The 24,001-nt window shown below is 38.2% G+C and overlaps 1 protein-coding gene across 1 annotated transcript in view; it reads left to right on the forward strand.

The window, feature by feature from the left end:
* The window catches only part of LOC135704818 (uncharacterized), an 89,783-nt gene that overhangs the window by 62,245 nt on the left and 3,537 nt on the right, over positions 1–24,001 (forward strand). Inside the window, exons 4-5 of the mRNA XM_065226336.1 lie at positions 3,159–3,292; positions 3,367–3,622. Coding sequence (XP_065082408.1) covers positions 3,159–3,292; positions 3,367–3,622 — 390 coding nt within the window. The remainder of the gene's footprint in view (positions 1–3,158; positions 3,293–3,366; positions 3,623–24,001) is intronic.

Raw genomic sequence — 24,001 nt, forward strand, 5'->3', positions numbered from 1 at the left:
CGTCACCTTCAATCTGAACTCGGGGTGGGAGGCTAACATTGTCTTCCCTAGAACCTCTTCCTTTCATGTATTTTGTCTTCGATGCGTTGATGGCAAGTCCAATCCACCTAGCTTCAGCCTTCAGTCTGATGTACGTTTCCGCCATCATCTCAAAGTTCCGTGCCATAATTTCAATGTCATCGGCGATGCCAAGGAGCTGGATGGACTTCCTGAATATCGTGCCACTCGTGTCTATCCCAGCTCTTCTGATCACACCTTCTAACGCGATGTTGAACAGCAGACACGAAAGTCCATCACCTTGGGTTGTGGCAGCAACCATGGGTTGAATGTATTTCTTTGGAGGAGGAAAGTTGCCGGCCACCTTTGCTTTAGCCGGCTAGGAGCATTGCAGCAGATCGAATGCTACGGATTTCAGGATTCGTACACGCTGGTACAGGAATTCAACAAGGTCGTTGTACTTGACGTCGTCTTGCTGGCTGGTCTTTTCTTCCCACGCACGAAGCGTAGCTGGATCGAGCATGTAGGACAGGATGTTTACGAGGGCTGTGTCCCAATGCTTGACGGATTCATCCAACCTGGCTAGGGTTTTCACGTGCCACTAGAACTCGTCCACGAGCTCGTGTAACTCGTTGGCGGATTCTCTCTTCAACGATGGGAAGTCATGGAGACTTCGGAGAAGCTGGTTTTTCAAAAATCTACGCTTATCATACCTTTCTAGCAGGGAGTCCCACACGGCCTCGATGTCCACGTTGTTGAATGGCTTGCTTGCCTCACCTACGATATCGAATGCACCATAGAAGTGACGTGAAGTTGCCTGAAAACGACACCCACTTCAAAAAATTTCCGTTGAACTTGGGGAGGTCAATCTTCGGAAGTCTAAGGTGGCCGCTTGGTAGGCATGCTATTATTGCCTCTACCACTGTATGTGCTGCATGTAATAGCTTCAATTTTCCAAACCGATCGACTAGATGCTTACGTTAGAGGACGACTTAAGTGTGAAACAATCGATAGAACTGTCTGTGGCGATCATCTCTTTTGCCAGTGATGGTGGGGGAGATACCCTTCATCATCCCTCCCCAACAGGGGAGTTTGCCAAAGGAGATGATCAACCCGATTCGTGCCATTCTCAAAATTGACCTTTGCTCGCTTTCTACTCTCTATATACCATTTTAACACTGACGGAACTCTAACGGAACTATCAACTCAATACTTTCATCTGCTCATCTATATTATAAAATTACCACTTTAAGTCTGATATCTGACGTTAAGCATCTTCAACTATGTAAATCGATAACTTCACGCATGGAGAAATACAAACATAATTAGTCAAAGGCTTTGACTCAAAGCATATAAGGGAAATTACTCTAATGTTGGCCTATGGATCTAAGATTGCCCAATCATCGCTTAAAATCTGCTATTTATCAACTTTGGTCGCTATTGAAAACAGTCTTGTAAGCGGTCACGGTAGTCGACACATTTTCTGTGATAATTGAATACCTTTGCCTCCGACACTGTCGCCGAAGACCGTCACGAATGTATGTATTTTGGTTTTTCTCATAATAAGAGCTGCTGATGGTGTGCTTGTGTGAATTCTGAAAACAGTAAGCAATGATGTCCTAGCAATAATATTTCTGATCAGAAATGGTTTGATTTACACCAAATTGAGGAATTACAACGAAATCACACATGTCATTTGATAATTTTCTTTTAGCTCGAATGTTATTCTACCGCTCGTGTTGTGTGAGAGAGACGACGGTAGAGCATGAGTGTTCGAATACAAACAGACTTTCGCGCACGACAACGAAGCGAGTGTAGTAAAAAATAAAGCCCTACAGTAAAAGTATGGACGTCCGTCAAAAGTTGTTCCAATCGAACCGTCAAAATGCACCGCTTTGCTCGATTGGAACAGCTTTTTCCAGTTTTGTGGTGACAGTCGTCCATACTTTTACTGTAGGGCTTTAGTAAAAAACGTCAACTGATTCAACCCCTGATTGAAAATATAGTCGATTTCTGAATTTATGTATGGGCCCAAATTAGGGGCATTTGGGCCGACATTACATCCATTTCACCTAGTAGAGTTTTTGGCAGTTTACATAAAGCCGGAAGTCACCATAGTTGAATTTAGAAAATTTTAAGCTGCTATTTTTGATTTCAAAATGGCATCAACCATAATTTCCTGTCGGCTAGAAGTCATTTTCATTCCCAAAAAACCCCTCTTTAAAACCAAAATACGTTTCTTAAATTTTAGAAAATCGAAATTATTCTGGACTACGAATATTATAGCATGTTAAATCGCTCACTTAATCATGTATTTTGAGCACAAACTTCCACATGGTAAATTGCACTGAGTAACTCAATTTTTAACTAAACTGAGTAAAATTTGTATGGGATAAAAAGAGATTGAGTCAACTTGACTCATACTTTCAACGGCCGTGTAGTCTTGTTGATAATCTTTAATTTATCCACCCAGCTTTCCAACTTTCCGTATACATAGCGTCTATGGCATCCGAATTCAGTGCTGATTAATACCTTTTCTCCATACTTCTAAACATGGCCAGCGCTTCAAAATCTCGCCGTAAAGAGCCACAGGTGCGTCTGGAATTTCATAGCGCTTCAGAAACGTCCGTCGTCATTATCCCCCTCCCCTCGTGCAAAGAAAACCATCCTTAAGAAATTTACATTCCATCCCCCATCTGCAAAACCCGAAAGTCGACCCCGTCTAGCTCATTAGGAAGATCTGAGAAGATTAATTAGACGCAGCTGAATTCACCGAGCAAACTTTGCTCTCACTCTCATAACTTTGCCCTCTTGGCCCCCCCTGGAACCTTCCAGCGAATAATAAGTCGGGTTCGGATAGACGAGGGACGGGCAGCAGCAATACAATTGATTGATTCCCGGGAACTTTTTCCCTGATGGTGGTGGTGGTGGATCCATCAGAGTCTGTCTGCGCTCAAGTGTGCACAGGTCGCTCTCGTAGCAGTCCATCGATAATTAATAGTAATCAATTTGCCACCGAAGCATTTCCCTTTTATGTTCAAACAAAAGAGATGAGTTTCTGATCAGCCCTACCCAGTTTCGTCAAATCAGCAACAGAACACCCCACCGGAGGGTTACTAATTGGCTAATTTTTCACTACTGGATTTCTTTGCCCCGAACAGTGCTGCCCCAGTACGATCCCATCATCAACGGTTTGCAGCACAACTACGCCCTGGAGGATTTCGTGGTGGCCAACTGTTCCTCGGACATGTCCAGCCCACCGGCTCGGCTGTACTGGTTCATCGACGAGCGGATTGTAAGTTTCGAGCCCTCCCACGAGGGAGGCCTTCTTGCTAACTGGTCTTTTTCTGATGTTTTTCTTTCCCGCAGGTTCCCTCGGATTATCTGCAACCGCAGCAGGAAACCACCATCGAGAACGATGGCTTCATCCTGCGGTACCGTACGCTGGAGATACGATTTCACATCGACGAAACCCGGCTGGGCAAGATCAAGGGTAAGCTGACGCTCAGGTGTCTGGCACGGATCGACGCCTTTCCGTCCTGGTCCCGGGAAACGACCCAGGTGGTCTACATTCCGATGACAGACGAGCTGCGGAACCAGAAGCTCATCAACTGGCGCAGTGCGGGTGAGTGGATTTTGGATTTTATTTATCTTAAAAATTTAATTTTTTGTTTTAACCATATTTGAGCAATTGCACATCTTGCACTTGTTTCATCGAACAGCAATTTTGATTCACTTAGGACATATTTGTCCGATAGTCCTGCTCATTATTAAAAGATTTATTATTTTTAATTTCATTACGATTTACCTCTCCTAAGTAAATCCGAACAATTCTAAGGTGATTAATTACTTTCCGAACTAGTTAAAAACTAGAGTCGGTACCACCATAAGTGATGCTAATATTTTCTGAAGTGATACTACACATTCCAAAGTGATTCAAAACACTTGTGAGGTTTTTCAGTACTTTCCGAAGTGATCGGAAACATTTCTGAAGTGATTCTGTACGTTCCGAAGAAAGTCTAAACTTTTCTGAAGCGATTCAGTACTTTCTGAAGTGATTTCGAACTGTTCAAATGGATTCCAACATTTAAGGAGTGTTTACACTTGTGCTTGTGTGGTGGGGCTAATGTACTCAAATTTTACTAAAAGCATAATGTAAACATGGCTTACAGGGCTGAACACAATGACGCCATAACTGAATATGGTTATTTGAATAATCTCTGATTCAGCGGACATAGTGAAGAAATATGTGAGGGATTATCTGATTGAATAGTTGATCAGTAGAAGATTTCCTGAATAATTGATCAATCTTGTAAAAATATCCAAGGGGCTTTGAAATTTTCCAAAGTTCAGTGATCGTCTCTGAATTTGCATCAGCTTAAAAAAAATTTGGGAGCACTTTGAAGAAGTACCATGAACCGTGGGGAAGTATCGGGAGCTCCTTAATAAAAGTGTAATGGTTATTTTGCTTAACGACGTGTTTTGGGTATCATGCAAACCATTTATGGAATAGTTCTTTCATTTGGGTTATCATTCGTCGATGGCATTTTTTTTATTAGGGCTTCGCAGAAGAATTATGAACATTAGGAAAGTTTCAAGAGCTTAAGGAAAGTTCTTGAAGTTCCATTCTCTAATTTAATGAGAATTTTAAAGATTTTTGGGGAGTAACGATATCTTTAGAGAGGTCCCAAGTATCGGGAAAGTTCAAAGATATTCAAGAGAATATTTAAACAACTTCGTACATTTCAGGAAAATGTTGAAAACTTCATCGAAGATCTACAGTAGTTTTAGGAGAACTTCAGAGTAGTTCTGACGAGATCTTAGTTCTGAGGAGAACTTCTGAGTAGTTCTGAGGAGAACTTCAGAGTAGTTCTGGGGAGAACTTCAGAGTAGTTTTGAGGAGAAGTTCAATGTAATTCTGAAGAGAGCTTCAGAGTAGTTCTGAGGAGAACTTCAGAGTAGTTCTGAAGAGACCTTCAGAGTAGTTCTGAAGAGAATTTCAGGGAATTTCTGAGGACTCCAGGGAAGTTCCATTGGCCTCGGGAAAATTTCGGGAAATTTATGAAACTCCCCCGGAGCACCCGGAGCCAGCGTGGTGTTCCGTACTTAATATGACCACCAATGTTCTTATTTTGGAATTCTTATGTAGTTTGATGTGTCACATGAGGATGTAGGTCCAAGTTTCACTTCTCCGGGGGTATCTGGAACATGTCCGGATCCGGCCAACGTGGTCTTCAGCAGGCTTGGGAATTGTGAACCTCATGACGATAAACTATGTAACAAAGACGACAAAAAAGTCAACGCTCATCTGACAAGCACGATGTAACAAACTTCTGCTTGAAAGACTGACCTACTGGGCTGTCTCACGACTAATATTTTTTATTCTAGTCTTTCTCTCATTTGGAAACATCATTTTGACGGGATTTCACCTCTAACTCGAAGTAGCTTGAATCAAGATGGCGGCCATTGTTTCAAATAATCTGTCAAATACCCTACAATATGAGTATTTTCAGAACGGGGACGACGCATACATTCCAAAAATTGATGTTTGATGCCATTTTGTAATCCAATATGGCGGCCGTTGACTTCAGGCCTACGTCATTTTGTAATCCAAGATGGCGGCTCTCAGATTCTGAAAAAAAGTTGTCAAATACCCTACAATACAGGTATTTTCGAAAAGAGGACGACGTGTTGATGCCGAAAATCGATGTCCGACGCCATTTCAGAATCCAAGATGGCGGCCATTGTTTTCAGATAATCTGTTGAATACCCTATAGTATTGGTATATTCGGAACGGGCGCGACGCATAAATTCTGAAAATCGATGTCTGACGCTATTTTTGAATCCAAGATGGCGGCCGTTGACTGAAAAAAAAATGGTAAAATACCCTACAATATAGGCATTTTTGGAACGGGGACGACGGGTAGATGCCGAAAATCTATTTCTGATGCCATTTTGTATTCCAAAATGGCAGCTCTCATATTCTGGAAAACTGTCACATACCCTACAATATGGGTATTTTCGGAACGTTTTTGACGTGTACATACCGAAAATATATGTCTGATACCATTTTGGAATCCAATATGGTGGCTCTCAGATTCAGGAAAAACTGTCAAATATGGGTATTTTCGGAACAAGTACGACGCGTACATCCCGAAAATCAAGGTCTGACGCCATTTTTGAATCCATGATGGCAGCCATTGACTTCAAAAAAACTGTAAAATACCCTAAAACATGGATTTTTTTCGGTAAAGACATGTAGATGCCGAATATCAGTGTCCGATGCCATTGTGTCATACAATATAGCGGCTCTCAAATTCTGAAAACTGTAAAATACCCTACAATATGGGTATTTTTGGAACGGGGTCAACCTGTAGGTGCCGAAAATCAATGTATATCGCCATTTTTTCATCCAGGTGCCTGCCATTGAATTTAGAAAAACTGTCAAATACCCTAGAATATGGATATTTTCATGCTGAAAATCGAATCCAACTTGGTGGCTCTCGGTTTCAAAAAAAAATATCATATACCCTACAATATGGGCATACTCAGAACCGGGATGATTTCGATATTCGGTCTCTAGACGACATTCCATTACCAAAAATACTCATATTGAAGGGAAATTGACCGATATTTCTCTCTTTTTCTGCAACCTAAAATCATCATTTTGGATTTCAAGATGGCGTTGGACATCGATTTACGGTGTCAAGACGTCACCTTGATTACGAAAATATAAATATTGAAGAGTATTTGACAGTATTTCCCACTTTTTCTGAAATCAGAAGCCACCATCTTGGATTTAAAAATCACATTGGACAATGATATCTGGTATCTAGACAACACACCCTGGTTCCGAAAATACCTATATTGAAGGGATTTGACAGTATTTAGCACATTTCGGATTTTAAAATGGCATTGGACATAAATTTATGGTCCCTGGAGGTGACTTCCTCGACTTCGAAAATTTCCATATTGAAGGGCATTTGACAGTGTTTCCATTTTTTTTTTCTGAAATTGGAAGCCACCATCTTGGATTTAAAAATGACGTCGGACAATGATATCTGGTCTGTCACCTGTCACGTCACCCTGATTCTGAAAATACCTATATTTAAGGGTATTTAACAGTATTTTCCGCTGTTTCTGTAACCATCAGCCGCCATCTTTGATTTCAAGATGGCGCTGGACATCGATTTACGGTCTGTAGACGTCATCCCGATTCCGAAAAAATCCATATTGAAAGGTATTTGGCAGTATTTCCCATTTTTTTCTAAAATCGTAAGCTGCCATCATGAAATACCGATTCCGGAAATACTAGTATTGAAGGGAATGAACATTATTTCCGGTCTTAAAATCTGACCTCCGTATTAGCAGATGATGCTCCTTTTTAAATGACATTTTAAATTTGGTTGGTTGACGAAAGAAGAGCCAGAACCCATACATTCGGACATGCACGAAGAAGTTTACCGTGGGGTATAAAGTTGTGTTGAGCTCAGAGCCGAGAGTGTGACTCGATGGATTCTTTATTTTGTCGTGTGACAAAAAATTGTTGTTTGACGAAAATTTTCCAAGATGACAATTTTGTAATGTAGCTTGTCATGCGTCTATGACAAACGCGACATTTCCCATGTCTGGTCTTCAGTACTTAATATGAACGAAAATGGTCTTATTTTTGAATTCTGATGTAGTTTTAAGTATCGCATGAGGGTGTTGGTTCAAAAAGAAACTGACCACATCCTCGGGGGTATCGAGAACATGTCCGGATGTGGCCAACATTTTTCTGACTACTTCCTTACTACCTTGGATTATAATTTGGTTCACGTCTTGAAGTTTCTGGTTAATTCAAAATGACAAAAAATACATCTGAAAACATTGAGCACTTTTCAGGTTGCCGGTCAACCGCACCGCGTTTTTCCAAAATGTAGAGAAAAAACGAGTTTTAGTACAATGCCGGTAGTTGGCAGTGCTGAACCAGCATAATTTAAACACCAAATTAAACACGTTGATTGAACGGAAACAAATGCTTGTAGCATTTAATTGGAAACTTAATTTTCTTGCAGCATTTAGTCTTAGATTTTTGTAGAATTTTCTCCTGAATTCTTGTCGAATTGAATCTTTAATTCTAGTAGAGTTAGATTTAAATTCATGTCGAAAAAAATCTTGTGGAATTTAATCTAAACTTCTTGAACAATCTTGTCTAAAAGTCTTGACATCAAATTCTTGTTGAAGGTTCTCTCAAATTCTTGGAAAGAATTTAATCTTAAAATCTTGAGAAATTTAACCTTAAATTCTTGAAGAATAAAATCAGAAATTCTTGCAGAAATTGATTCGTAGTTCTTTTTTGATTTATTCTTATATTCTTGTAGAATTTAGGCTTAAATTTCTGTCGAATTTAATTTTAAATTCTTGTCGAAGTTCATTTTAAACTCTTCTAGAATTTTATCTTAAATTCTTGTAGTATTTTTTTTTATTGCAGAATTGAATCTTACATGAAGAGTTTTGTCTTTATATCTTGTAGAATTTAATCTTACATGTATAGAATTAAGTCTCGAATTTTTGAAGAATTTAATCTTTATTCATTTATAGTTAAATCTGCTTGTAGGAATAAATCGTAAATTATTGTTGAATTTTACCTTAAATTCTTGCAGAATTTACTTTAAGACTCTTGAGGAAAACAATCGAAAATTCTTTTAGAATTTGAACTAAAATTCTTGTAAAACCTAATCTTCTTTTTTGAAAAAAAAAAATTACAACCATTGCTTGCAGAAGTTTGACTTAAATTCCTTTTGAATTTAATATTGAATTCTTATCGAAGTGTATCTAAAACTCTGGATGAATTAAATGAAATATTCTTGAATAATTTAATGCAAACTTCTTGTAGAATTTAATCTCAAATTCTTACAGAATTTAATAAACAAATCTTATATAATTCAATCTTCAATTCTTGTTGAATTTAATATTCAACTCTTTTATAATTAAATCTTAAATCTTGCAGAATTTAATCCTAAGTTCTTGTTGAAGTTTTTCTCAAATTCATGCAGAATTTAATTTAAAATTATTGTAACATCGAATCTAAATTTTTCGTAGAATTTAATCTTAAAATTTTTGTAGAATTTAATCGTTATCTTTTGAAGAATCTAATCGAAAAAGTTTTAAGAATTTAATCCTTCATTCTTGTAGAATTAAATCTGAAATTCTTGTAGAATTAAATTTTCAATTTTTTCAGAATTCAATCCGAAATTCTTCGCATATTAAGACTTGAACTCCTGACGAATTGAATTTTAATTTCTTGTCGAAGTTAATCTTTAATTCTTGCAGAATTTAATCTACACTTCTCACTTCAGCTTCCTAATCTTAATCTACACTTCTCACTTCAGCAACTTCTTGTAGAATTTAATCTTAAATTTCATGTTTAATTAAATCATAAATTCATGAAGAATTCTATCTTAAATTCTTGTGAAATTTAATCCTAAATTCTTGTAGAATTTAATCTCAAATTCTTGCAGAATTAAATCTGAAAAAATTGTAGAATTTGATATAAAATTCTTGCAGAATTTAATCTAAAATTCTTGTAGAATTTTGAAAAATTTAATTTTAATTCTTGTCGAAATAAATCTTAAATTCTTGTAGAATTTAATTTCAAATTCTTGAAGAATTTATTCTAAAATGATTGAGGAATTTAATCTTAAGTTCATATTGAAAATCATAATCATAATTTTTGAAGAATTTAACCTGCGTGTGGAATTTCCTGATAAATTAATGAAGAATTTAATCCTACAGAGTTCAATCCTAATCTCTTGTTCAACATCTTGTAGAATTCAATCTGAAAATGAGGTAGAACTTGATCTTGATTAGAAAATGAAGTTCTTGTAGAATTTTTGAAATTATTGTGCGATTTTATCTTAGACTCCCGTAGAATTCAACCTTAAATTCCGGTAGGATTTCATTGTAGAATTGTTAAGCTTAAATTACTCAAGTTGAACAACATAACTTGATAAATATAATCATTCATGTTTGTTAAATTCAATCTGAAATTGTTGTAGAATGTAATATGATTTTATTGTCGAATTTAATCAAAATTCATGTTGATTTTGAATTTGGATTTGAGTTTGGAAATCTTGTAAAATTTAATCTTCAATTCTTGTAGAATTGAATCTTGAACTCTCGTTAATTTTCTAATAAGCTTTATTCGGGAATTCCTGTAGAATTTTATTTTGAATTATTGTAGCATTTAAACTTAAATTCGTTGTTGTATTCAATTTAAAATTCATGTAGAATTCAAACTAGAATTCCTATAGAATTTAATCCCATTGAATACAAGTATACATTAGTGTTCCACACAACTTTAAATTGATATTCAATTGATGGAAAATTATTGTATTAATTCTTGTAGAACTTAAAATTTATATTTTGTACAATTGATTCTGAAATTTTTGAATATGCTTACATTATTCCGAATGTTTATTTTATATGATATTTTTGTAGAATTCCAAAGAATTTTTGTGAGGATATTGTTGAAAAATTTGAAAAGAGAGTTGGAGTGAATTTATTGTATTGATTGAAATTCAGTTCTTGTAGAATGGAAGCTTACATTCTTGTAGTGTTCAAGCATAAATTCTTGTAGATTTCAACCATATGTTATTGATGAGTTTTTTTTTTGGAGTTAAAGTTGATGTTAATTTTTTTTTATTTATTAATTAGTTTACATCAACAGGTTGAGTGTAGCCCCAATGATGTTTAAGTGAATAACATTAAAATACATAGTCCAGCTTACTAAAATACACAATACAATAAAATACATGCACTGAAAATAAAATTTCGTTTATACAACGAAATCGCTCGTTTGTTCTACGAATTTATTCGTTGTTTTCTGCAACGAAATAGATTTGTACATTGTATGAAGCAAGTTTAGTTAGAACTGCCACACTCGCTATGGCTACACCCAGCCAGTGGTTCACAAGTGTTGGTTGTGGAAACCGAAAAATGTGGAGTGTGTTAGTGAGGATGGGTAAAAATAACTTCATCATTGGAAGGAATAAATATGACAAAAAATAAAAATAGGCTTCAGACCGGACTCGACTCGTTAGATCTGTGCTTTATCCATCGCTGTATCTGTGCTGTGAGAAATGGTAAAGCTAAAGGCAAATAAGAAGCACTCATGGAGCGGTACTTCGATTTCTCTTGCTTTTTCTGCTGCTTGCATGTATTTTTTTCTCTAACATAAAACCATCGTGACGAGTAATTTGATTTATTGTGGTAGCTTGCATGTATTGGTCAAACCGACAATATTTCTAAAAAAAAAATATCCCATCTCCAATACACAATCAGCGCTTTAGGAGACAATAAGCGCAGTTGTTGGTTTGATTGTACGAAGATGTATTTGTATATTATACGAATAAGGCGTAATATTGACATTGCGCCAGATGACAGGAAAAACGAATGTTTCGTACCATTTATGAAAGATGTGTTGTATGTACGATAATCATTTTTACGAAACGGTTTTCACAGAAATAACGAAAATACATTTTCAGTGTGGTCATGCAACGGTTTACTGCGTCAGAGAAAATACGGGAAAAGCATCGGCGTAGCATTTCTCGTGTCAGGTTGAAATCGAACACCAAGAAACTCGATTGAACACACGTTGAAGGCCATCTAAAGCACCGTTCATGCTATAGTTAATGCAATGCTGAGGCAATCTTAACATAGCGCTCGGGGTTGGACGGTCACATTGATCTTCTCCAGGATTGTAGAACAATCAATTGAACCCTGTAAACTATCCGCGATGAGCAGGGCCTGTAAAGTGTCTCTCCGAGTACGTAGAAGCTCCAGATCAATCAGTTGACATCGACTTTCATAACTGGGACGGCGCTATATTTCGGTGTTTGCTTTACAAAGCTTGTGGACTGTATGCTCGCGACGCGCAAAATGCGTCGCTTTAAATGTGTTTGGCTTTCTTCTTCTTGATGTTCATTCATTTCTTTCATTCATTTCTCCTTCATTCATTCTCATTCATTCATTTCTCCTTCATTCATAACCAATCAGCACTCGCTGCACTCTCGTTGGTTTGTGGTCGGTCGGTCGCTCGTCGTTCGGTCGGTGCTGCTGCTTGCATGCTCGTGCCAAGCCAGCGGCAGCGTAAGGAAATGATCAAAGCTTGTTTTCAGGGTCTTGATACAAATTACACATGTAGCACATCAGGGTTAGTTTCGGAAACCGATTACCCGCGATTAACCGATTAGTAGAGTTTTAAAGGATTGGGTAAGTGGTTAGGGCGATTACACAAAACAACTAACGCGAACATTCTCCCCCCGGGCAAAGAGGAACTTGATGAACAACAGAGGGCTGGGTTGAATCAAAGGGTAAAGGGGCCAACTTCGAGATTGGGCGGCGGAAAATACCATGAGAGGTTTGGACATCTGCAACCTTAACAATTGAATCTGATCCGGGGTAGACCTTCAGAATTCGAGCCAGTTTCCACGCCTGAGGTGGAAAGTTATCTTCCTTCAACAATACTACCATCCCTGGAGTTACATTCTTGGAACCCTTTGTCCATTTTTGACGGGTTTGTAGGGTATTCAAATACTCGCGAGACCATCGCTTCCAAAAATGGTCACGGATACGCTGGACAAGCTGCCAGCGTGTAAGTCTATTAATGTTTACATCTTCAAGTGAAGGTTCCGGAATAGCAGTCAATGGGCGACCAATGAGGAAATGCCCGGGCGTAACAGCTTCAAGCTCATTGGGATCTGAAGAGGACGGAAACAGTGGTCGGGAGTTAAGGATCGCCTCGATCTGTGTGAGCACAGTGTAATACTCCTCAAACGTCAGCGAAGCATCACGAAGAACTTTTTTAAGGTGTGTTTTGGTACTCTTTACTCCAGCTTCCCACAACCCCCCAAAATCGGGCGCCCTGGGTGGAATAAAAGTCCATTTTATCTCCCGAACCTGACAGAACTCATTCAACTGTCCATGCAGTTGACCAATTTTGAACAACTGGAACAAATCGTGCAGATCAGATTTGGCTCCTACAAAATTTGTCCCGTTGTCCGAGAACAGTTCCTCGATGAGACCTCGTCGAGCAACAAAACGATGAAGTGCTGCAACAAAGGATGAAGCAGACAAATCCGATACCAATTCTAAGTGTATGGCCTTGGTGGTCATACAAATAAAAAGACAAATGTAAGCCTTCACTAGAACAGGTTTCCTACTACCTTGGCGAATGAAAACTCCTGATTTCGAGAAAGGTGGAGCTGGAACGACTCTAACCTCAGGTAGATCGCCCATAGATGGCTGAAGCAACCTCGGATTGGATCGGAAACATGTAACACAAGACCGGATGATTTTCCTGACAACAGAACGAGCATTCAGAAGCCAGAATCTCTGGCGGACCAACGAAATGAGACCAGACGGACCAATGTGCAACATTTCGCAGTGCATTGCTCTTAGCAACGATTCGACAATTGGGTTTTTGTCAGGGAGTACGGCTTGGTGCTTTTAACCATATGGCAAACATGAATGCTTCAGTCTTCCACCCACTCTCAACACACCATCATTCATAATAACATTCAGACTACTGAGTCGACGCAAAGGTTCACCTGATGATGATCAAGCCGACGAATTTCGTCAGAAAATGCGACTCCGCGAAAATGTGAATATACTTAACAATCAAATTCAATGACTCTTTCAACTCTCGCACAGTTAGGTATTCCGAAGTGATGCGTTCCCATTTGGGAGACCTTGCATTCACAACAAATCTCCTGACATATCCAATCACTCGCTCAAGCTTTCGGAATGAACTAAAGGCAGTCATAACTGGGAGGGTTTCAGGAACAAGAACGGCAGTAGACGCGGTTACTGGTTTCAATTCGGGTAGTTTATCATCGGGAAGAGGATTAAGCTCATCAATCTGATAGCTATGACTTCGCAGAAACGGAGGTCCGTTCCACCAAAGTTCGTTCGAGGCAAGGAGTTGGGAGGGTTGACCACGACTGACAACATCAGCTGGGTTTTCGGACGACTTGATGTAATTCCAATTAGCATCAACAGAATGATCAACAATTTCTGCAACTCGATTTCGAACAAAAACGTCAAGTTTAGATAGAGGCTTTTTTAACCATGAAAGAACGATCTGATTATCCGACCAATAATGGATTGAGTGAAAGTCCATCTTAATTGCCAGAAGAACCTTCATGGCCAATCTGATTAGCAACAATGCAGCACACAGTTCGGATCGGGGAATCGTCAATCCTTTGATTGGAATGACCTTCGGCTTACTACAGACAAGAGATACCTTTACCCCATCATGGGTTACGGTTCGGATATAAAGACATGCTCCATACGCATAGGCAGAAGCGTCGGCAAAGCCATGAACTTCAACATAAACATCATCAGGGGCACACATATACCGGGGAATTCTTATTTGGTGGGTGTGATTTAGAGAATCACGAAATATGGTCCAATTTTGCATCAACTGACCATCCAAAACATCATCCCAATTCAGCTTACTCATCCAGATTTGCTGCATTATCACCTTAGCAACTATTATTACAGGTGACACAAGTCCAAGGGAATTAAATAGTTTAGAGATCTGCCAGAGAACATTCCGTTTGGTAGGAGGAGAGTTGGAAAGACTTGGTAGTTCCACGTGGAATCGGTATACATCCTCAGTCGGATCCCAAAGAAGTCAAAGTGTCTTGATGGCCTGGTTAATATTCGCATCTTCAAAAGACAAGAACCTTTCCCTTTCTTCTTCTGGAACTGACTCCAAAATCGCTGAGTCATTCGCACACCACTTATGAATGGGAAATCCCCCTTTTCGGAGTAGCTCCGTGAGCTCGAGACGACATTGGATGGCCCCTTCTATGGTTTCAGACCCAGACAGAACATCATCAACATAAAAATCTTCAAGAACGATCTTGGCTGCAATCGGAAATTGATCATCATCAATAGCAAGCTGCTGAAGTGCCCTTGTGGCTAAGAATGGCGCAGAAGATGTACCATAGGTTACTGTCGTTAATTCCAAAACTTGTAAGGGATCATTTGGATTTTCTCTCCAGAAAATTCGAAGCAAAGAAGTGTGGATTCTGGCAAGTGCTATTTGCCGGTACATTTTACTAACGTCAGCAGAGAAGGCGAACCGATGCTTACGAAGGTTGATCGAGAGGATATCATCTTGGACCACTGGTCCGATCATCAAAGCATCATTCAGGGAAGGTCCATTACCCTTCGATGAAGCATCAAACACAACTCTGAGCTTCGTTGAAGAGCTCGTAGGCTTCAAAACCGCATGGTGAGCGACATAATACTTCAAAAGCTTTGGAGGATCTTGAGACTCATCAATCTGAATACAGTGACCGAGGGATTTGTACTCATTGATGAACTCTGCATATTGTTTTTTCAGCTCAGGGTTTTTAGGAACCGTTGTTCCAGCATGAAGAATCGACGAAGAGCAATCGAACGATTGTCTTCTACCCGATGAATAGAATCTTTCACGGGCAATTGAACAATGCACAGTGGTACAGAATGCAGATTTAGGTGGAATGATATGTTTTGAGGCTGAAATTGAAACTTTAGACTAAAAGTCTCTTCTACAAAGTTGTTCCTTATAGTTAGGCCCTCATTTTTATGACAATGAATTCTAGGGTGGTTCCTATTATCATTAAAATCAAAAATCTAACTTTTTTGTTTGAATAAATTAAGGTATACATTTTTCGGCAAAGTTATAGCTGAGCTAATTTCAAGCAACTTTGTTGGAAATAACTTTTTTGTATCTCTTAAATTGGCTGATTTAGAGCTATTTTCTTGAATTAAGTTAGGGTGGCTCTTAAAAAAACAGTTTTTTGCTCTATTTTTCTTATTTTGAATTTTTCAGCAAAGGTGTCTTGAGATAACTTTTAGATCTTAAGAAGGCGCAAATTTTTGCTGCACAAAGCTTGTCAATATCTTTCGCCGATCAAGTGTTATTGACGTTTGTTTACTAAAAATATGCACTTTTCAAATGTTAATAGCTCTGGTTGGGGCAAACAAAAAAAAAGTTTTTTTGCAGCATTTTAAAGGGCGTATGTTATTCTCAATAATATGAAAAAATTGGAGGTATGTTATTTTTTTAACTCGTATAAAATCAATTTGAATTTATTCATATTTTTTAATATATTTGAGTATATCTTTTTTATTAGAAGAGATACAGGCAACAAATTCAGCTATAAAACATTCGTCTTAAAGAGTTTTAAAAGTCTCTAGAAGATAACTTTCATGAGAATTTTCAAATAAAAAAGTTATTGCTACAAAACTATTTTTTCCAGGAACACCCTAAGTCAACTCCGAAAAATTACTCTAAAATGAGAACGTTAAGAGATAGAAAAAAATTTTCTTCGACAAAGTTGCTTGCAATGTAACGACCATTCTGGTCGCGATGGGTTGTGGAGCAGAAAATTTCTTCGCACAACTGTTCTTCATTGGTGAGAGGATTACATGAATCCACGGATTCAATCGACCAAAACCTTTCCATAGAATCAGCAAGACTTTGCAGACCCACAGAGTAACAATGTTGTGCAACATGAGACTCTTCGATATAACCAGCAACAACCCATCCAAGCCGAGTTTCTTGGAGGATTGGAAGTTCATCAGTCATCTTGACTTGACCTGGCAGCAATAATTTGAAAAACAACTGAATTCCAATCAGCAAGTCAATTTCACCAGGAATATGAAATTCAGGATCTGCAAGTGCAAGATTCGGAGGGATTTTCCACTTCCTTATATCAAATGGAACAGATGGCATAGAGCCAGTAACTTTGTCAGCAACAAGACACTCAAGTTGCGCAGCATAGTTAGAATTACAAGAACGTATCTCAATTCTAACCATCTCAGATAGCGTTGAACGCTGACCATTTGCTCCGACTACCTGAACATTAGTGGAGAAACGGGATAGATTCAAAGACTTAACCAGACTACGAGAAGTAAGGTGAGCCTGGGAACCACAATCCAAAAATGCTCGACAGTATTTCAGATTTCCATCCGAATCCTTAATCTGAACCCTAGCGGTCATCAACAAACTATGACTCAGACGTGGGGGTTGCTTCAGTGAACGCGAGACTGCACTATTGGACTGGGATTCCTTGGGAACAGATTGATATTGATATTGCACATGCTTTCCGTGACATACTATGTCAGACAAAGTAGATTAGTGGTAGTAGCACGACCGGAAACGAAACCGTGTTGATCACTACTTAGATACTGCTTACAATGAGAGAGCAGGGACTCCATGATGACTAACTCGAATAACTTCGAAACTGTGCCACGGTAATTATCCACGTCCCGTTTGTTTCCCTTTTTGTGAACAGGAAAATTATGTGCAAATTTTCAACAAGATGGAAATATACCACTCGAGATGGACATGCGAGATAGATGCTGCAACGGTGTCAGTAAGCTGGTGATATGCTTCTTCAGAAATACTGATGGGACACCATCGGGTGCTGGGTTGAAGGACGACTTAAGTTGTTGTGCGGCAGTGGAAATCATCTCGACGTCGATGTCAATTGAACCCAACGCTTGACCGGAGAGTGGTACATTACTAGCTGCTAGGGTAACGTGGTCGTCGGTTAATATCTCATCAGAGAATACGCTGGCAAACTTGTCTGAAATCAAGCGACAGATCTCCTGAGAGGTGGAAGCAACTTCTCCGTTGAACATCATTGACGATGGTAGGCCAGACTCTTTGCGCTGCTCGTTAACGTAATTCCAGAAGGACTTCGGGTGTGACTTGAGTTCACTCGGAATCCCACGTTGATACTGCGAATAGCATCGATACTTGGTGAATTTCCTTAGTGCCGCTCGCTTGGTCGATTTCAACTTTCGCAATTGGCTCGTCTGCCAAGGATGGTGTGACCCATTTCGGTGAACTCTCTTTGGAACGTGTATGAAAATGGCTTACGCCAAGACGTGTGAAAAAGTTTGCGCAGCGGTTTCAACGTTATCAGGATCCAGGACGCTTCCCCAGTCTATGCTAGACAGCACGTCGATGATACTACTATGATCAGCTTTCCGAAAATCGTATGACACGTTTGTGGAAATGTCTTCAAAATCCCGAACGTGACTATCGTGGACAGTGACAACCAAAGCGGGTTGATGAGGAACTTGCTTTACTAGTGGAGAAGGTGCCGTGGAGATAACTGGAGCAGTGTCCTGAGCGCTAACGAAACAGAGGTCTAAGCTTCGATTGTTTTCATTAACTACGTCATTGATTGATTGATTGATTTATCTTTATTTAGGAGGCTTTCCCGTCATTGATTTGAGATAGCGTTGCTGCACTATAGCTATCGAGAAGGCTAACTGATCCTGTATGAAATACAGAGCGTACAGGGTCTGGATAGAGAAAGCCACTGTGAGATGGTTTCCACGAAACACCAGCTAGATTGAGTCACCCAGATCAATTATCTTATCAACTGGAGTTGCAGTTTCCATTACGGCGAAAACGGACCGACAATAGGTTTCGATGAGTTCGTTGTCACGAACACGGTCAGGAGCAATGTACACCGCACATAAGTACAGTGTTTGATCACTAGACTGATGCAAATTTTGACATTTTCGCTCCACAGTGCTCAAACGCTTCCAAATCGGGTCCTGATTAGTCTCCCAAAATTTGAACTCATTTGATAAGAAACTGACTTCGCACAAACCATTTGAAGTTTATATGGAAATTACTATAGGAAAACCAAATGTTTTGTTCATTCCATCTATCAATTTACTATATCGCTCTGCTTTAAAAAATGATAACTGAGCTCGTAGAAAATTTTCTCAGCTACAACTTTGTGCTGAACTACTTTTCAATATAATGTAAGCATCAAAAGTTATCAATAATTCAAGCCACTAATGTCTTACGATTATGCTCAATCAACTGTTCAGCAGGCAACATTGGTGTTACTGGCGCTTGGAATAGAGCACACAAATCATGGCTACTATGTCACACTGCAAGATACAGTGTTGCTCACAAAACAGCTGCTTGATCATGCCATAAGATTATCAATCTCTTAAACAATTAATAACTATTTTATTTGACGTTTGGCTCAACAACTATATTCTGCTAAGTTGAAGCTGAGAAAATTTTCCATAAGTATAGCTTTTGAATTTTTGAACAATGCCATATGGAAAAAGGTAAGAAGACAATGAACAAAAATTTTGGATTTCCCATAGTAATTTCCATATAAACTTCAAATGGTTTGTGCCAAGTCAGTTTCTTTTCAAATGAGTTCAAATTTTGGGAGACTAATCAGGACCCGATTTGAAACCGTTTGAGCACTGTGGAGCGAAAATGTCAAAATTTGCATCAGTCTATTGATCACTCAGTTCAACGGCAACCCATGCTTGTTCCACACAGTCCCACGCGTCATTTTCTAAAGCTCTCGTCTTCAAACCGGAACGGACTGCCACAAGAACACCACCTCCATTAGATTTCCAACTGTTCTTAGGATTTCGGTCGCAGCGAAAGACTTCATACTCGTGTCCAAACGCCTGGCTGGAGAGCGTTCGAGAATCGAGCCAAGTCTCGGTTAGAACGATGACATCATAGCAACGGTCCGATACAGCTAAGCAGCAGTCGTTAACATCAAAATTCATTCCACCGATATTCTGGTATGGGTTATGGAATTTAAACACAAATTCTTATAGAACATATTATTTTAGGATTGCATGAAGAATAGGACTACATATTCTCGTAGAATTTCACTTTGAATTCGTGTAGACTTTGATTGAAAATTATTGGAGAATTTGATCACGATTTCTTGTAGAATTTGGCAACAAACTCTTCTAAATTTTAAAACTGAAATCATGATTGTTTAATTTAAACTTTAAAATACAAAAGATAAACTTAAATTTTTGTGGAGTGTAGAAATATAAAGTCTTTGAGAGTGAGACATGCATTCTTGTAGAATTTAAAGACTTTTTCTGGAACAAATCACATTTCTTTGAAATAAGTTGGATCATTTGACTCTTTATTCTAGACGAATTTGACCTAACATTCTCGTAGAGTTTGTTTGAAATTATTTGAAAGTTTCTTATCAAATTATTTCAGAATTTCGATGTCCTGTGCCGTATTATTTATTGAATCGCATCACAGGCCTTCCCTGTGGTATCTTTGCATCTCTCAGTCATTGAGGTATCCTTCATTGCTTCCTTCCAACCCGTCGCAGCCACCTAGTCAACCCGTGTCCAGCCGCGCGAGTGCCCAATTATTAAACAGAAGAATATGAGATTTTCCGGTTCGATTTGCTGATCCAGCTGCCTACACGTCATCATCATCTTCCAAATGCTATAAACCTGTACTACCATCAGCCCTTTTCAGGGCCACCAAGATTTTCCTAAAGAGTTATATTTCTGAACATATCCTAACTAAAATTCACATCAAAAAGTTCTTTTCAGAGCAATCATAGTCAAACTAAAGAGTGAAAACAGAGAGAACCATGCTCAAATTCCTATTCCTACACAAAACACAAGCTCCTGTTGCAGTTAACAAATAACATTTATTATACAAAACTAAGTCACTTTTGCGTACAACCCCATAGAGCTGTCTCTTGTAGTTTTTTTTTTCAAGGGTAAATTTAAGGTTGAAAAAATTCACCTTCGTGGTGGTAAATCGAAGAGAAAGCTTTTTATTGAATATCTGGTGTAAAAATATCATCAATCATGGAGGGACTAATCAAAATGAATAACCCTGGTGGAAAAATTGAATCGTGCTAAAAATTTGGAGGTGCACATTTAACTCAATATTTCTGGTGGAACGTTCGCAATACTGTGGTGAATGTAGAAGCAAGGTTAATTCATTTTTCTGGTGCATAATTTGCATCGTTTTGATGAATGCAAGCTTTATTGAAAATTTATGGTGGAAAATTTGCACCATTCTGGTGCCTGAAAATTGCACCACAAAGATACATGGTGAAACAAACTTCACCGACAATTGTTGGTGCACCATTCTGGTGAATGGAGGAGAATGCTTTATTGAAAATTTCTGGTGCAAAATTTGTATCGTTCTGATAAATGAAATTAACAGAACATTTCTGGCGGAAAACTTACACTGGTCTGGTAAATGAAGGCACAAGCTTTATTTAAAATTAAGCTATATTGAAAATTTCTGGTGTAAAATTTGCACCATTCTGATGATTGGAGGGAAGCTGCTATACTGAAAATTCATGATGAAAAATCTGAAAATAGGAGCAAGCTTTATTTGATGGAAAACTTGCAACATTCTGATGTCTCCTATCATCCTAGCGAGGTATATTGAAAATGTCTGGTGGAAAATGGAAAAAGGAAACCCGCACCAATCAGAAGATTGGAGAACAATTTTTATTGAACATTAACGGTGAAACATTTGCATCGTTCTGGTCAATTGAAATGTCCTGGTGTACAATTTTCTGGTGTTAAATTTTCTGGTGGCAAGTTTGTATTGAAAATTTCTGGTGTAAGATTCAATCTGCTGCATGAAAGGACTAGCTGAATTGAAAATTCCAGATGTAACAATTGCACAGTTCTGGTGAATGGAGGGGCAAGCTTTATTGAACATTTCTGGTAGAAAAACTACAACGTTTTGGTGAATGGACGGAAAAATTAAACTTGACTTCCGAGAAGAACTCGGAAGAGAAGTTCCAAAAGAAAAGATTTCTGGGGATGATTCCATGAAAATTCTGCGAATAATTTCTAGTGAATCCTGCAGATAGTTCCAAGATAATTTCGAAAATAATACCGTGAAAATCATATTTTGAGAAAACTTTCAAAGGGATTTTAAGCAAAATTTCAAGCAAATTTCGAGGATAATTTCTTGCTCATTCCAGGAATAATTTCTGAAACTCTAAAGGAATTGCAGTTTCAAGGTGTTCTGACAAAAAATATCATGAATAATTGTTAATATAATTCCAGTGGACTTCTAAGAAGAATTTCAAAAGAGCTCTTGGAAGAGTTTTAAAAATTCCGAGAAGATCCTCAAGGATATTGATTTCTGAAGACTGTTCCAAAAGATTTCTGGGGAGTATTCCAAGAAATGTCTGCGAATAATTTATAGTGAATCCTGCAAGTTGTTCAGTCCATAGTTGCAAGATAATTCCGAAAAGAATACAGAGAAAATTAAATTTTTAGTGAAATTCCAAAGGGATTTTGAAGAAAATTTCAAGGGAGTACCGATAATTTCTAGCTCATTCCGGGAATTATTTCTAGATAATACTGAGGAAATTCTTCTGAAACTCTAAGGGAATTTCAGTTCCAAGGTGTTCTGACTAAAAGTCAAGAAGAATTCTAAAAATAATTCCAGAGGACTTCTGAGAAGAATTTCATAAGAGTTCATAGAGTTCTAAATTTTTTTGAAAGAACCTCAAGGAATTCTGGGGATGGACTTTTTCGCAAAGTTTAAAGACAGCTTTTGGATTTCTCAATTGAAAAGTAGGTATAAGTTTGCCATTAAACCTTGGTCGATTGTTGTCTTACTGAGAATTTGTCTAAGAATCTTCTTTGAAAATTTCAAGTCATTTGTTACCGTGGTTGACATGCTCAATCCTAGTTTTGTGCGCATTTGGTCCAATCGTTATATATTTTTAAACCTTTTAATGATTCTATTAGCCTTGGCATTAAGGCCAAATTTGGAAAAAAAATAAAACTACTATTTTCGCTGAAAATGACCAAGTTCAACGTACTCGCAACGGTAATATTAAAGTGACTACAACAGAATATAAGGGCTAACAAAAATACTTACTTGAAATAGTCAAAAACTGTAACGATGTCTTCAAAATATACAAAAACGTTCTGCAAAAAATTTCAGAGAGGTAACTGAATAAAAGACGATACCAGTACCTTGAAGAATATATTTTCTTTGATTTGTATTTTTAATCTGTAAAGAGAGATTCCTACAGGGTTCAGAAATTGGAAGAAAGCGACCGAGTTGCTGGGCAAACACAATCGCAGTGATACCCATGGTGGTACTATGGAAGCGTGGAAGAATTTCAAAACCAGGAAGGCTATCGACGAAGAACTGGACCACCAAAAAACAGCTATGATTGCTGCTAGTAAGGCAAAGCGGCTACAAAAAATCGCTATATAATGGAACATTTAATCAGTATTGTGCGCATACTTTGCAAAGATAGCCGTCCACTTCGTGGACATTCGAATGGAGCGGAAAGTGTGCCACCCAGTTGGTGGCTAACTACGATCCTGTGCTGGAAAAACACTTGGCGGAAGGTGTCAAAAATCGCCAGTATACAAGTAGCCGTATTCAAAATGACATGATTACGTCGTTGCACAATGTAATGTAAAGAAGATGAACCACCACCGGAACAAAAATAAATAAAATTAGCTAAATTTAACAGTAGGGGAAAAGTGGGAGGAGGACAGCACCATCTACCACGTACTTTGGAGTACTCCCCATCCCCAGATTAAATGCACCATAGAAAAAAATTGCCCCTCCTTAAAAAGATTCCTGTGCACGCTACTGGTTATTTCCCACGCCAGTTTGAAAAACCCCGTTTCGAGATAAACGCGTTTAAAGATAAAAATGCTCTCTCAGCGCGCCGGTACATGTTTTAGGAAATCGCTTCGTAAAGCGGTAAGAAATATTCTGGCGGACTTGGAGTCTTTTCTCAATTAAAGTAGACATCCCAAGGAACATTTTTAGCCAAAAAAAAAATGCATTTTTTTTTTGAAAAATCAAAGTGTACTCCCCCCTTAATGATGAAAGTCTCAATGATTATAATCCAGAATTTAAACTCCAATTTATTGCGGAATTTAATAGATAAAGTTCTGCATGGTTTTAAAAAGTAATTTTTATCAAAAAATTAAACAACTTCTTGTAAAATTTAAACTTCAATCATTTAGGATTAAAAAATAAACTGTTGGCTTCGGTTATACCTTAACCTATTATCGTCAGGGGGTTAACAAAGTGTTAAAGAACTCAAATTTGCCCAATAGATTCTCTGAAACACAATCTGTGCCAAAAATGAGCTCTCAATGACGTTGTTTACGATAAAAGAGTAAGGTT

Source organism: Ochlerotatus camptorhynchus, unplaced genomic scaffold (genome assembly GCF_037179485.1).
Source record: "Ochlerotatus camptorhynchus isolate MF236.1 unplaced genomic scaffold, CSIRO-AGI_Acam_v1.1 ptg000248l, whole genome shotgun sequence".
In the NCBI taxonomy this organism is placed as follows: domain Eukaryota; kingdom Metazoa; phylum Arthropoda; class Insecta; order Diptera; family Culicidae; genus Ochlerotatus; species Ochlerotatus camptorhynchus.